The sequence below is a fragment of the Bufo gargarizans genome, chromosome 6 (genome assembly GCF_014858855.1).
Source record: "Bufo gargarizans isolate SCDJY-AF-19 chromosome 6, ASM1485885v1, whole genome shotgun sequence".
Classification (NCBI taxonomy): Eukaryota; Metazoa; Chordata; class Amphibia; order Anura; family Bufonidae; genus Bufo; species Bufo gargarizans.
In genome coordinates, this window is record NC_058085.1 from 245,140,468 (window position 1) to 245,152,128 (window position 11,661).

Sequence of the window (11,661 nt, forward strand, 5' to 3'; positions counted from 1 at the left end):
GTCATCCACAGATCCCCCATAACAGTGCGTCATCCACAGATCCCTCACAACAGTGCGTCATCCACAGATGCCCCCATAACAGTGCGTCATCCACAGATGCCCCATAACAGTGTGTCATACTGTCATCCACAGGTCCCCCATAACAGTGCGTCATCCACAGGTCCCCCATAACAGTGCGTCGTCCACAGATCCCCCATAACAGTGCGCCTGCGCACTGAGGAGAGACAGAAAGGAGGGCAAATAATCAGTGGAAGCAAGCAGAGGACGGCACAGCAGTCGACTGAATAGCTTCTTTTGTAAGTAAATTGTTTTATTATAAATGTAGTTTAATGTTTTTTTCTTTTATTATATTCTGGCTTTTGCTTGGTTATGTATGATGCTTTTTGATAATAAGTAAATGTAGTGGTGCTATAATGTGGACCCCAGGCCTCTCTGATGTCCTGCAGGCTGGGCTGTGGCAGCATACGGTTGGTCAGGCAGCAGAAAGGCTCTGGGGCTGTCATTGTGCTCTGGAACTTTCCCCTTCACAGCCACTGCTATCTCTCTCTCGTACAGTGCAGACTCTGCAAGAGGCTTTCCATTTGCTCTACAGGTTGGTTGAAGCCTTCCTATCTTACTGGTGGCTGGCCCTGCCCCTCAATTGTGCTTCCGGTGTTTCTCTCCGCCCCTAGACTGCAAGGGGGTGGGGCCTGTTGGGGGTCATGTGATTGGGCTGCTCAGTCAAAAATGCCCGGGCCTATTTTTTGTCCCAGTCCGGCCCTGCATGCTGGTAACTCCAGGGTCAGCATGCGCAAGACAAAGGACAGATGAGGGGGGGGGGCTGGAAAGACGTTATCCTAGTCCTCTCTGGCTTCTATGCCCTGAACTTCCTGTCTGCTGATGCCACAAGGCATGTAAGGGAGCTGTGCTCTTCTACATCACCTGAAGTTGGCTTGCTGAATAATCCTGACTTGTAGAGTAAACTGAGGTTTTGTTCTAGATGTTTCAGTTTCTTTTTTCAGCTTGCCTGTGTAGATCTTGCTCAGTGTCGCTTGGTCTTTCCCCATCTGCTTCGTTTGTTATTTGCTGTTGCTTTCTGTGTCTTGATGCTGGTGTGTTTCTGCCTTTTTCACAGCCGTCTGTCTGCATTACTGTGTCTGCAAATCTTACATTATGTCTGTATGCATCTCCCACTATTTTCCATGTCTCGCTGTATGTATGTATTGTTCTTGCTTTCTCACAAACATCACATGACTGCACTGTGTGTTTCAAGAAAGAGAAGCAGACCTGGAAGAAGTGGGGCGCATAACTTAAAAAGAAGAGTCACTTCAGAGGCCGATATGTATCAGGTTAGGTTAAGTGCACCACATACACACCAACGCTACAGGAGTTTAAAAAGATAGATAACTGGAATACCCCTTTAAAGGGAACCTGTCATCCCAAGCCGCCAGCAGTACCTGCGTGTAGCCAGCAGCATGTTCCCGATGATGCCTTTCTTCCAGAAGGCAGATGCAGCAAAAGTACTGAAAACGTTCTTTAATCCCCTGCCCGGCGCGCTTCTCTAGTCAGGCTTGAAGTCACGGAGACAGCGGCCTCCTTGCTTCAAGTCACGGTAACCGCGCCCCCTTCCCTGCCCCTTCTCCTGTGACTGACAGCCGGCTGTTCGGCAAAGGCAGCCGAACTCTCAGGTATAAGCGCTGTCAGTCACAGCGAAGGGGTGACTTAAAGCAAGGAGGCCGCTGTCTCCGTGACTTCAAGCCTGACTAGAGAAGCGCGCCGGGCAGGGGATTAAAGAACGTTTTCAGTACTTTTGCTGCATCGGCCTTCAGGAAGAAAGGCATCATCAGAAACACGCTGCTGGCTACATGCAGGTACTGCTGGCGGCTTGGGATGACAGGTTCCCTTTAACTTTGACTGCACAGAGTAGTCCTCCATTTGACTGGCCGTGCTGCTTCCACTGATAAAGATATAGCCATATGCCTCATATAGCTTTCAGAAATTCCTGTAACTAAAATATCTGTTCAATACATTAGAATGGAGATTTTTGCAATTCACGTACCATTGAATGGAGCAGTGGCAGAAATACCTGCAAAAAATCTGCCATGTGTGAACTTACCCTCGGGGCATATTCAAATTCAGCAGATTTTTTGCAGAAACCTGTAGGACTTTCCTTTTCATCTGAATGGAGTGAACAGAAATCCATGTGCATGCTGCAGAAACAACCCCGTTGGGTTTCTCCTGGAGCACAATATTACCTATCGTCAGGTTAGCTCATCAATATCTGATTGGTGGGGGTCTGACACCCAGCATCACCACTGATCAACTGTCTGAAGGGGCTCCAGTGCTCCAGTGAGACTGCAGCTTCCTCAAAGCATTTCAAGCACAGCCAATACATTGTATATACAACCCAGGACCATTCACTTGATGGTGCTGAGCTGCACACAAGCCATGTGACCGACGGCCGCTACTCTTCAAACTGCTGATCGGCGGGGGTGCCAGGATTTGGAACTCATTGCTCAGATATTGACGATTAATCCTGGAGGATAGGACCTCAATATTCTACTCCCGGAAAACCCCTCTAAGTCACAGAAATTTCACCCTATGTGTGCCACTCATTATATTTGTTTTAGCACTGGAATTTTTTGTTTATAAAACTAAAGCAAAAAAACAGGAAATGCAAATAATTAATGGCAATTCATTGTGATTTTATGATTCAATGAATTTATGAAAAAATGGTAAACTTGATATGAGAGAAAGGTTACATAAAGGGGTAATGGCGTGTTAAAGGTGTTGTCAGAGTTCAGATCTGAACACGGACATACCCATTTTTCACCCGGCAGCCCCCATGATGTTAGCATCGGATCGTGGTGGATCACGCAGGGCAAGGGCTTTGTTATTTACAATAATGGAAGCTTCTGCCCAGCAGTGTATTCGGTGACGTCACTGGCTCTGACAGGCCGGCTTTAGCACTGCCATAGCCGTTTTACAGGTGACGTCACCGGGCTCACTGCTGGGCGGGATGTCATTAATTGAATTAAATATGCTGGTCTAGATTGTCCCGCAAAAAATTAGCCCTCCCACAGCTGAGTAGACATAACTATAAAAATAAAAAAATGATGGGGTTCAGAATATGGTGATGTAAAAAAATAATAAAAATTTTTCAGTTTTAATTTTATTTTTACACTATTTAGATGCGTAATCATTGTGGTATCATTGTAATCGTACTGACCCAGAGAATGAAAGGCATGGGTCACTTTTGTCGCAAAGGGAACGCCATAGGGACAAAACCTGTAAAGCGGTGGAGGAATTGCATTTTTTTTTCCAATTCCACCCAATTTGGAATTTTTTCCCCCGCTTCCCACTACATTGTATGCCATAATAAATGGTGGCATTACAAAGTACAACTTGTCCCGCAAAAAATAAGCCCTCATACGGCTACGTGAACAAAAAAAAAAAAAAAAAAAGCTATGGATCAAGGAAGATAAAGAAAAAAATGAAAAAATAATAATAACTCTGGTATCCAAGGGGTTAAACTGAGCGTGTGTGACCACCTCAGTGAGGTGGAGAGAAAATAAGAAAAAGTACAAACTACATGTGGTGGTATACGGATAGATTTCAGTGAATAACTCAGTGGCTATAGTAAATTTTTAATTACATGCAATTACAAAAGTATTCAGATCCACGTGCTGTCTTGAGAAAAATGTTGAATATTTTTGGTGTTCTTTAGCCAGTAGAATAGCCCTTGAAATATGAAGCGTATTGTGGTAACTGAGAGGATGGTGCTGCCTCAGGTAACTTACTAGAGCAGTCTCTATGGCTCCATTTTCAACCCCCTACTTGGACAAAACACCCCATTGTGAGGAGCAGATCATGTGTCTAGTACAGCTGACGATTTCAGTGGTTACAACTCACCTGGGCTGATCTCTATGGCAATTTCCTCCTCTTTGCACTGCTGACCGCTGCTCATATTCATTTCTTCTCCTGTTATTACCTCAATTTTAACATCTGTCACATCTTCACCCTAATTTGATATGTGGGCAAAGACAGTTTTAAAGGGAGCCTGTCAGCAGACAATTCACTGTTAATGAGGCCCAAGGCCTTGTAGGGCTTTGCTCAATGTAACGATACCTTTCTTTTAGCGATCCATTGCTTCATTCTGGAGAAAAAGTACTTTTAATCCCTATGCAAATGAGCAGTTAAGTGCACTGAGGGTGGGCCACTCTGTGCACTCTTGTTCCTCCTGCTTCTTCTGCTAGCCCCTACCATTTCTTGATTGGAAGGGCCAGGCGAAATGACTATGCAGGAACCTGACCCTTGGAGCTCATTCTTGGGATCATGAGAGAGGTCGCAGCGGCCAGACCCCCATGATCCAACATATATCACCTATTCTGTGGATAGGTGATAAATATCTTCATGGGATAACCTCTTTAAAAGGATTCTCCGAGACCCCTTTTCATATGGCCAGGCAAGGGATAAAAAGAACAACTCGCCTGTCATGTGGTGCTCCAGTTCCAGCACTGAGATCGCTTCTCCTCCGCTTCTGGTCCCGCTGGACCAAAAGTGTGACGTGTCATCTTCAATGCCAGCCACTCAATGCACTCAGCAGTGAGGTATGCAGGCACAGCACGTGACGACTGAAACCAGCGATTGCAATTTTACATTTTTTATAGTGATTTTGAAAAACAAAAGCTGCACTGTGTCTGGATGATATGGCCAAAAAAAGACCGTTTTCCTAGACAGTTTGCATTAATCTTCCCCGAAATGTTCAAAGGCGTTTTCACCAGGATGTGTGTCTACCACACCAGTGGGAGACACAGCAGCTGATCAACTGAAGGGACCACGGGGCTTCAGCAAGTGCCACATGCCCTTAATTGTTTACTGTGCATCTTGTAGGGGCTGTGTCTGGTGCTTCTGGGAGTTAGACCCCCACTGATCAATATTAATCCTAAGGACAACCCAGCAATATTGTGGCCCTGGAAAAGTCTTTAAGGTTACAATGCATGTTAGTCAGGTGTGCCACGGGCGAATTCTAAGACAGTGTTACCAGCTTTAGGCCCCTTGCAGACGAGCGTGAGCGGATTAGGTCCGGATACGTTCAGTAAAAAAAAAAATAAACGTGATTTTGCAAACAATTTCATTCAGTTTTGTCTGCGATCGCGTTCAGTTGTTAATTATTTTTTGCGCGGGTGAAATGCGATTTAATGCGTTTTGTACGCACGTGATAAAAAACTGAAGGTTTACAAACAACATCTCTTAGCAACCATCAGTGAAAAACGCATCGCATCCGCAGTTGCTTGCGGATGCGATTTTCACACAGCCCATTCACTTCTTTGGGGGTTGCGTTGCGTGAAAAATCGCTGACTATAGAACATCCTGCGATTTTCACGCAACGCACAAGTGATGCGTGAAAAGCAACGCTCATGTACACAGACCCAATGAAATGAATGGGTCTGGAATCAGTGAGGGCGAAATACGTTTGCATCACGCATTGCACTCGCGCGGAATACTCGCTCATCTGCAAGGGGCCTTAGGCACACAACTTTCTTCAGTGTGCTAACCGCATTTTTTGCACATAGCACACTAACAACTTCATTTCTATGGGGTCAAGCAGAGATCCATATTTTTTTGCGAATCTGTGGGGCCTTTCCCTTTTTTATTTTTTTATTTGTTGGTTTAAATGGTTGTGGATTTTTTGTCTGCAAATCTACTTATCCACTTACCAAAATAGCTGGTTGGTATCTTATGGAGTGTTTACATGTTCCGATAGTCGGGCAGACAGATGTTCCTGTGAGCGCTCATTTCCAACAATCTGCCCATGTAAAGGTGCACCTGATCACGCGATGAAAGAGCGAAAAGCTTGTTCATTTGGTGAAAATGTTGTTTATGCAGGAACCTAAATTATCGTTTCTGGGCAGCAGATGGTGTGGTCTAAACAGTGACCTGCTGCCCAGAAACAATGCAGATGTATGAGGACAAGCGATAACAATAGAGATCCCTCATCCTCATACAGTGTCTCCTTCACTGAACGAGCACCCGAAAGTCGAGAAGGAATGCTTCATTCCCTATAATCTGCTGCTCCCTGGCCAATGTAAACCCACCATAACAAGTCTGTCAGTGTCCCTCTCTCTTCTTACCATGTGCCTTCACAGACAGGGATACAGTCATTACCCAGACATACAGAGGGAGGTTTACAAAGATTAAAAAAGTGCATTCCGGTTATAGAAAGTTATCCTCCATCTAAAGGACAGGGGATAACCATTAGATCGTGGGGGTCCTACTGGTGTGACCTCCCATCGATCACATGTACAGGGAACCCATAACCCGTGGACACCTCCCTGAAATGGACAGAGTAGCTTGTCAGAAGAGCGCGCTGCTACTCCATTCATGTCGACGAGAGCACTGTACTCGAGTATAGAAATGAAAGGACCAGACACACTGTCCATTTCAGGGGCAACAAGGGGTATGGAGGCCCCATTCCCACTGGTACGACCCCCACAGATCTGATGGTTATCCTTATCCTGTGGATAGGGGATAACTTTCGATAATCAGAATATCCTTTTAAAGCAAATAAAAAGGGTTCAGTTGCCCTGAACAACCACATTTACATGTTCAAAATGGCCTTCTAAAAATAAAAGCTACAATTTGATTGGTTGTTAGGGGTACACTTTTCCTTTGAGCTGGTAAATCTCGCTCATCATTCTTTGTGTTAGTATATAAATTCCCAGCGACGCTCACCTCTCCAGTCAGAAGCTCAATGATCTTGTTGGTGAGTTCTAGGATCTTCTCATCATTCTTTCTATCATGTATCAGTGATTGAGGTGGAGTCTCGGTGATGGAGCTCTGTGTTTTGGTCCATCCTCTTGAGGTAAGGATATGGCTACTTGACGTCACACACTTGGTGTTTTTCTTCACGACTGTGTAACTCTGTAAGGAGAGACCCTGATAAATATCACTGTATACATTCCTAGCATCCCTTCAGCCATGTATCTACAGTATGGTCAAAAGAAGTTCCTCATGTCAGGGGGAACACTGCACAGCAACAGTATGGGTCAGGCTTTGATGACAACAGGGATAAATCTGGGTCACTCATATAGGCACCAGCATTTTCTCGAAAATGACACCAAATGGACTGTTCCACAGAGACTCACATGGTCATGGACCAGTGGGAAAATGTTTGGTTGACATAAATGCCACACTTGCTGATGATGATTAGACGGATTCTTGTCACAGGACTTGGTGATATGACTATTCACAGAAGCCCTCACCTCTCCAGTCAGCAGGTAGATGATCTCCAGGGTGAGGTTTAATACTGTGTCAGCTATCTCCTTTCTGTCCTTGTCGATACTCAGTCGACCAGTCAGGAAAAGGACCATTGTCTTGTGGAAGGAACTTTAACAAGACAGATCCTTTACTGAAGAAACCTATGTGGAAAAAAATAAATAAATCACCATCATATATGGATCAGAGTATCCCAACCAGAATTCTACTTCAGCCAATGGCATTTATTATGCAGTGAAGGTTACTACAAGGCACTTACTAATGAATTGTTATGCTGGCTGGATTCATTTTTTCCACTACATTATATACTGCTTGTTTCCATGGTTACGACCACCCTGCAATCCATCTGTGGTGGTCCTGCTTGCAAACTATAGGAAAAAGTACTAGCCTATGTGCAGTGCCATGGTCCTGGTCACCAAAGAGGCCAGCTCTTTTTCTTATAGTGTGCAAGGGCGACAACCACAGATGGTTTGCAGGGTGGTCGTAACCATGGAAACGAACAGTGTATAATGTGATTAAAAATGAATGAAGCCAGCAAAGGAGGCAATATGGACAATTACAATAAATTAGTAAGTGCCTTGTATTAACTTTCTCTACATGATAAATGCTATTTTCTGAAGTGAGACAACCCCTTTAAAACGGTTTTCTGGAGCCTAACGTCTCTAACCTGGTCATGTGACATTCCTCTTCTGAAAATCTGCCAAAGTCTCGTCCTTTACCAGGTTTCCAGTCTGATCTATGGGCACACGTATAAAAAGCTGATGCCACCTCATCTACACATGTACCAGTGGAACGAATAGTTCTGGCCCTGACCACAGCACATCCCATGTCCACAGACCAGACACCTGGTAAAGGATGAGACATCAGCAGATGTAGGATTCTATGAAGAGGAGTGTCGTGTGACCAGGTCCCAGAGAGAGCAAGTTATTTGCAAACTTTCTTCAGCAATCAAGAGATGATTCATAATGGTGGGTTGCTGGGTCCAGGAAAACCCCTTTAAAACCACAGACAGGTGGAGTGAATAACTCATCTTGTGGCAATGGCTGGGATATATCACGCAGCAAGTGAACATCAGTTATTGAAGTTGATGTGAGCAACTACAACAAGGACCAAAGTGTGATATCTACACAACTGGGTAGGAGCATCTTCCAAACGGTCTTGTGGGTTTTTCTTGCAAGCAGTGGTTAATACCTACAAAAAAACTGTCTAAAGAAGAATAACTGGTGAACCCGTAACAGGGTCATGTATATCCAAAGCTCAATGATGTGCAGGGGAAGTAAAGTAACTTATCTGTTCAGATGCCACGCTAAAGGTACTGGAGTACAGATGCTGAGAATGGTCATTCTGGCTATGAAAGAAAGGTGTCAGAATACATAGGGCATTGTAGCTCGCTGCATATGGATCTGTCTAGTGCAGACTGGTCCGAATGCCTATGGTGACCCCTGTCTACTGCTGAAAGCACCTACAATACGGATGTGGGCATTAGAACTGGACCATGGAGCAATGGAAGGAGGTGACCAGGTCTGATAAATCATGAGATGGCACCAGGAAGGCACGAACAAGCAGGAAGGAAAGCTGGCAGAGGCAGTCCTATCCATTGAGGCCCTACCTGACAGCTTACAGGACTTTAAGTGGGTGTCCCACAATGTATCACCTCTCCACAGGAAGACTCAGGGGCAGACTGGGAACTTAAAATGGCCCTGGGAAAAAAAAAAAAAAAAAGTAGCCCTATGTCCTAGGTGGGTTCAAACTGACAGAGGGTGGTGCTACACAAGTAGGCAGGATCAGTAATACCATAGTGCAAAATACAGACCCAGCAGAACCAAATACCAGAGTGCAACACAATATACTGTCCTAAAAGCTGTCCCTCTGTGGTGGTCATCGAGAGCCATCATGTTCTGCCTTCCTCGGTGGCTTAGGGGGTGAGATGTGGGTTACAGCACTACCTTCAGCATGCTGCTTGGACTGCCCTTAGTAATGACCCAGTAGTATGTTCCACCAGTGGCCAGGGAAAGAAGAAATAAAATATCTGAGTGCTGCTCCAAGTCGTTTCCTCTGGTGCAGGTCACAAGTTCTTTCTAGCCTGCAACCTGAGACATCTGCGCCACTTGTAGACTGCCTCAAATAGTTATGTGTGGTCTATGAGGGTGAAGAGCAGGGTAAAGACCATGAGTTCCTGTGCCCCACCACAGTATTCAACTGTATCACCATCCTGAGGACAGTGATGCAGTTGAATTCAGGAGATCATGTGTGGCCACTGGACAGGCACATAAGCACCTGATGCCCCCAGCGTTAATTAATGCATCCACTATGTATCCAGCCAGTGAAGGCTTGGGTGGGCCCCTGGTCATCTATGGGAACAACTCCCCTGGGATCCATCTATTCACTAGAACTGAATTCCCAAGCCCCCTCCCTGTTCCTTCTAACTGCACCGTACAGCTTCAGTTAAAGTCTATGGGAGTAAGGGTAGGTTCACATCACGTTTTTCTCATCCTTTTAAAGTATACAAAAAATATACGTTAAACAGATGCCTCGGACTGATGCCATACAGTGGCATCCATTTACCACAGAGTTCCATTGTAAAAAAAATGTATACTTTTTATTTACTGGACTTTGCAGGATACGTGGTGGTCCTCGTTTTAGTATCTTTTTTTTTGTAACTTATATGTCGAACAGATGCATAAAACATGATGTGAACCCACCCTAAAGGAGACAGCTAAGTACGGTGCCCGGCTGGTTCAGTCACTAGAGATCAGTGGGGCTCCCAGAGGTTGGTCCCCCAGTGACTGGACACCTGTCAACTGTGCAGAGATGATGGAGCTGTCCTATTAATACGGGTATGGAGAATTGGAGAATGAGAGCAGAGACATCCTGCATATAGAGGGAACACAGAGAGGGGTATTCCCATCTTAGACAATGGGGGCATGTCGCTAGGATATGCCCCCATTGTCTGATAGGTGAGGGTACCAGAGGTGGGACCAGCACCTATCTCTAAAACGAAGCCTAACACAAGTCCAGCAAAGTAGTGTCCGGCCTTCAGTAAGCTTTCGTATTGGCCCGCCGAAAATAGCTGTGTGCCGTGCCCGGCTATTTTCGGAATCTCCATAGAAATTAATGGGAGTGCACCGCCCTTGTGCGGCCACTGCTCCTATTCATTTCTATGGGGCTGACGGAAATATCTCAGCCAGCGCTCGGCTAGGCGGCTGTGCATGCACGGTGTGCCCTCCGGGACTTTGCCAGCTCCGTTTACGAGATAGGTGCGGGTACCAGAGGTGGGACATGCACCTATAAGATAATGGGGGCATATCCTAGCGATATACCCCCATTGTCTGAGATGACGCAACCCTTTTAAATATTAAAGGTCAGTTGGAGGAAATAGTGGCTGGCAGGGACATCCTGTATATATGACACAAGATGTCCTGTATATGGCAGAGGCCTATTGCCTACAGGGGGCAGCAATTTCAGCAAAGGCCTGTTCATGTGGAAATGGGGAGCCATTCTCTAACGGACCATGCTAACCAGACAGAAGCAGCAGGAGGTGCTGGGAATATTCCACTCAGCCACTCCATAACCGCTGCTGTGGGGGCTTCACACTGTGTGGGGTATAATGGGGCACTATTCTACAGGAAGAGCAGGATGGTACGGAGGAGGAGACTCCGAGCACACTCACACAAGTGACGTCCACCGAGCACTCACCAGAACTAAAACCCGTCCGTCTCTTATGTGCTTCCCCCGTAGCTGCACAGCCCGTATGACTTGTAGATTGTCGCTTCCTCCGCCGACCACTGCGCACAGAATTCGCACTGCAGGAGGGATGGCTGGCAGCCATGTTTTTGTAGATCCCTATTAGTGCGGCGACGGCCATTTTCCAGGGGACATGTTCTCAGATCCTAAGGTGGGAGGAAGCATCGGGACCAGCGTGTGTCATACTGCATGAAGTGACGTCATCGTTGTGTATGGAGAATTTTGGGGAACACACCGTGCTGGGTTATCGCACCTAAATTCTCAGTAACATACAAATCTGACCATGTTACTGTGGGAACACATATGGGGGTATTATTAGACTGGATGGCGGGCACAAAGGGACATTTTACTGTGGGAACACATATGGGGCATTATGGATGGGGCACATAAGAGGACATCACACTGTGTTGCCACACGAGGGGCATGAATCATGATACTTTGGGGGGCATATACAAGAGTGTCATACTGTGTGGGGAACATATAGGGGCATCATACTGTGTAGGGGATAAAATTGGGGGCATTATGCTGTGAAGGGCATTTTACTGAAAGTAACCCACAAGTCAAAAGATGCTGAAAGTGGTCCCTGTTCATGCCTCTGCATCTTTGGGCACGTCGGAGTATGTTGGCCGATACTGCTTTTCCAACAAGATGGGAGTGAAC

At 45.9% G+C, this 11,661-nt stretch overlaps 1 protein-coding gene across 1 annotated transcript in view; it reads right to left on the reverse strand.

Annotated features, from left to right (window-relative positions):
* The window catches only part of LOC122940578 (gastrula zinc finger protein XlCGF26.1-like), a 29,743-nt gene extending 18,615 nt beyond the window's left edge, over positions 1 to 11,128 (reverse strand). Inside the window, exons 1-4 of the mRNA XM_044297206.1 lie at positions 10,954 to 11,128; positions 7,245 to 7,400; positions 6,715 to 6,903; positions 3,892 to 4,000 (exon numbers count right to left, since the gene is read on the reverse strand). Coding sequence (XP_044153141.1) covers positions 3,892 to 4,000; positions 6,715 to 6,903; positions 7,245 to 7,352 — 406 coding nt within the window. The 5' untranslated portion in view covers positions 7,353 to 7,400; positions 10,954 to 11,128. The remainder of the gene's footprint in view (positions 1 to 3,891; positions 4,001 to 6,714; positions 6,904 to 7,244; positions 7,401 to 10,953) is intronic.
* Positions 11,129 to 11,661: the final 533 nt, after the last annotated feature.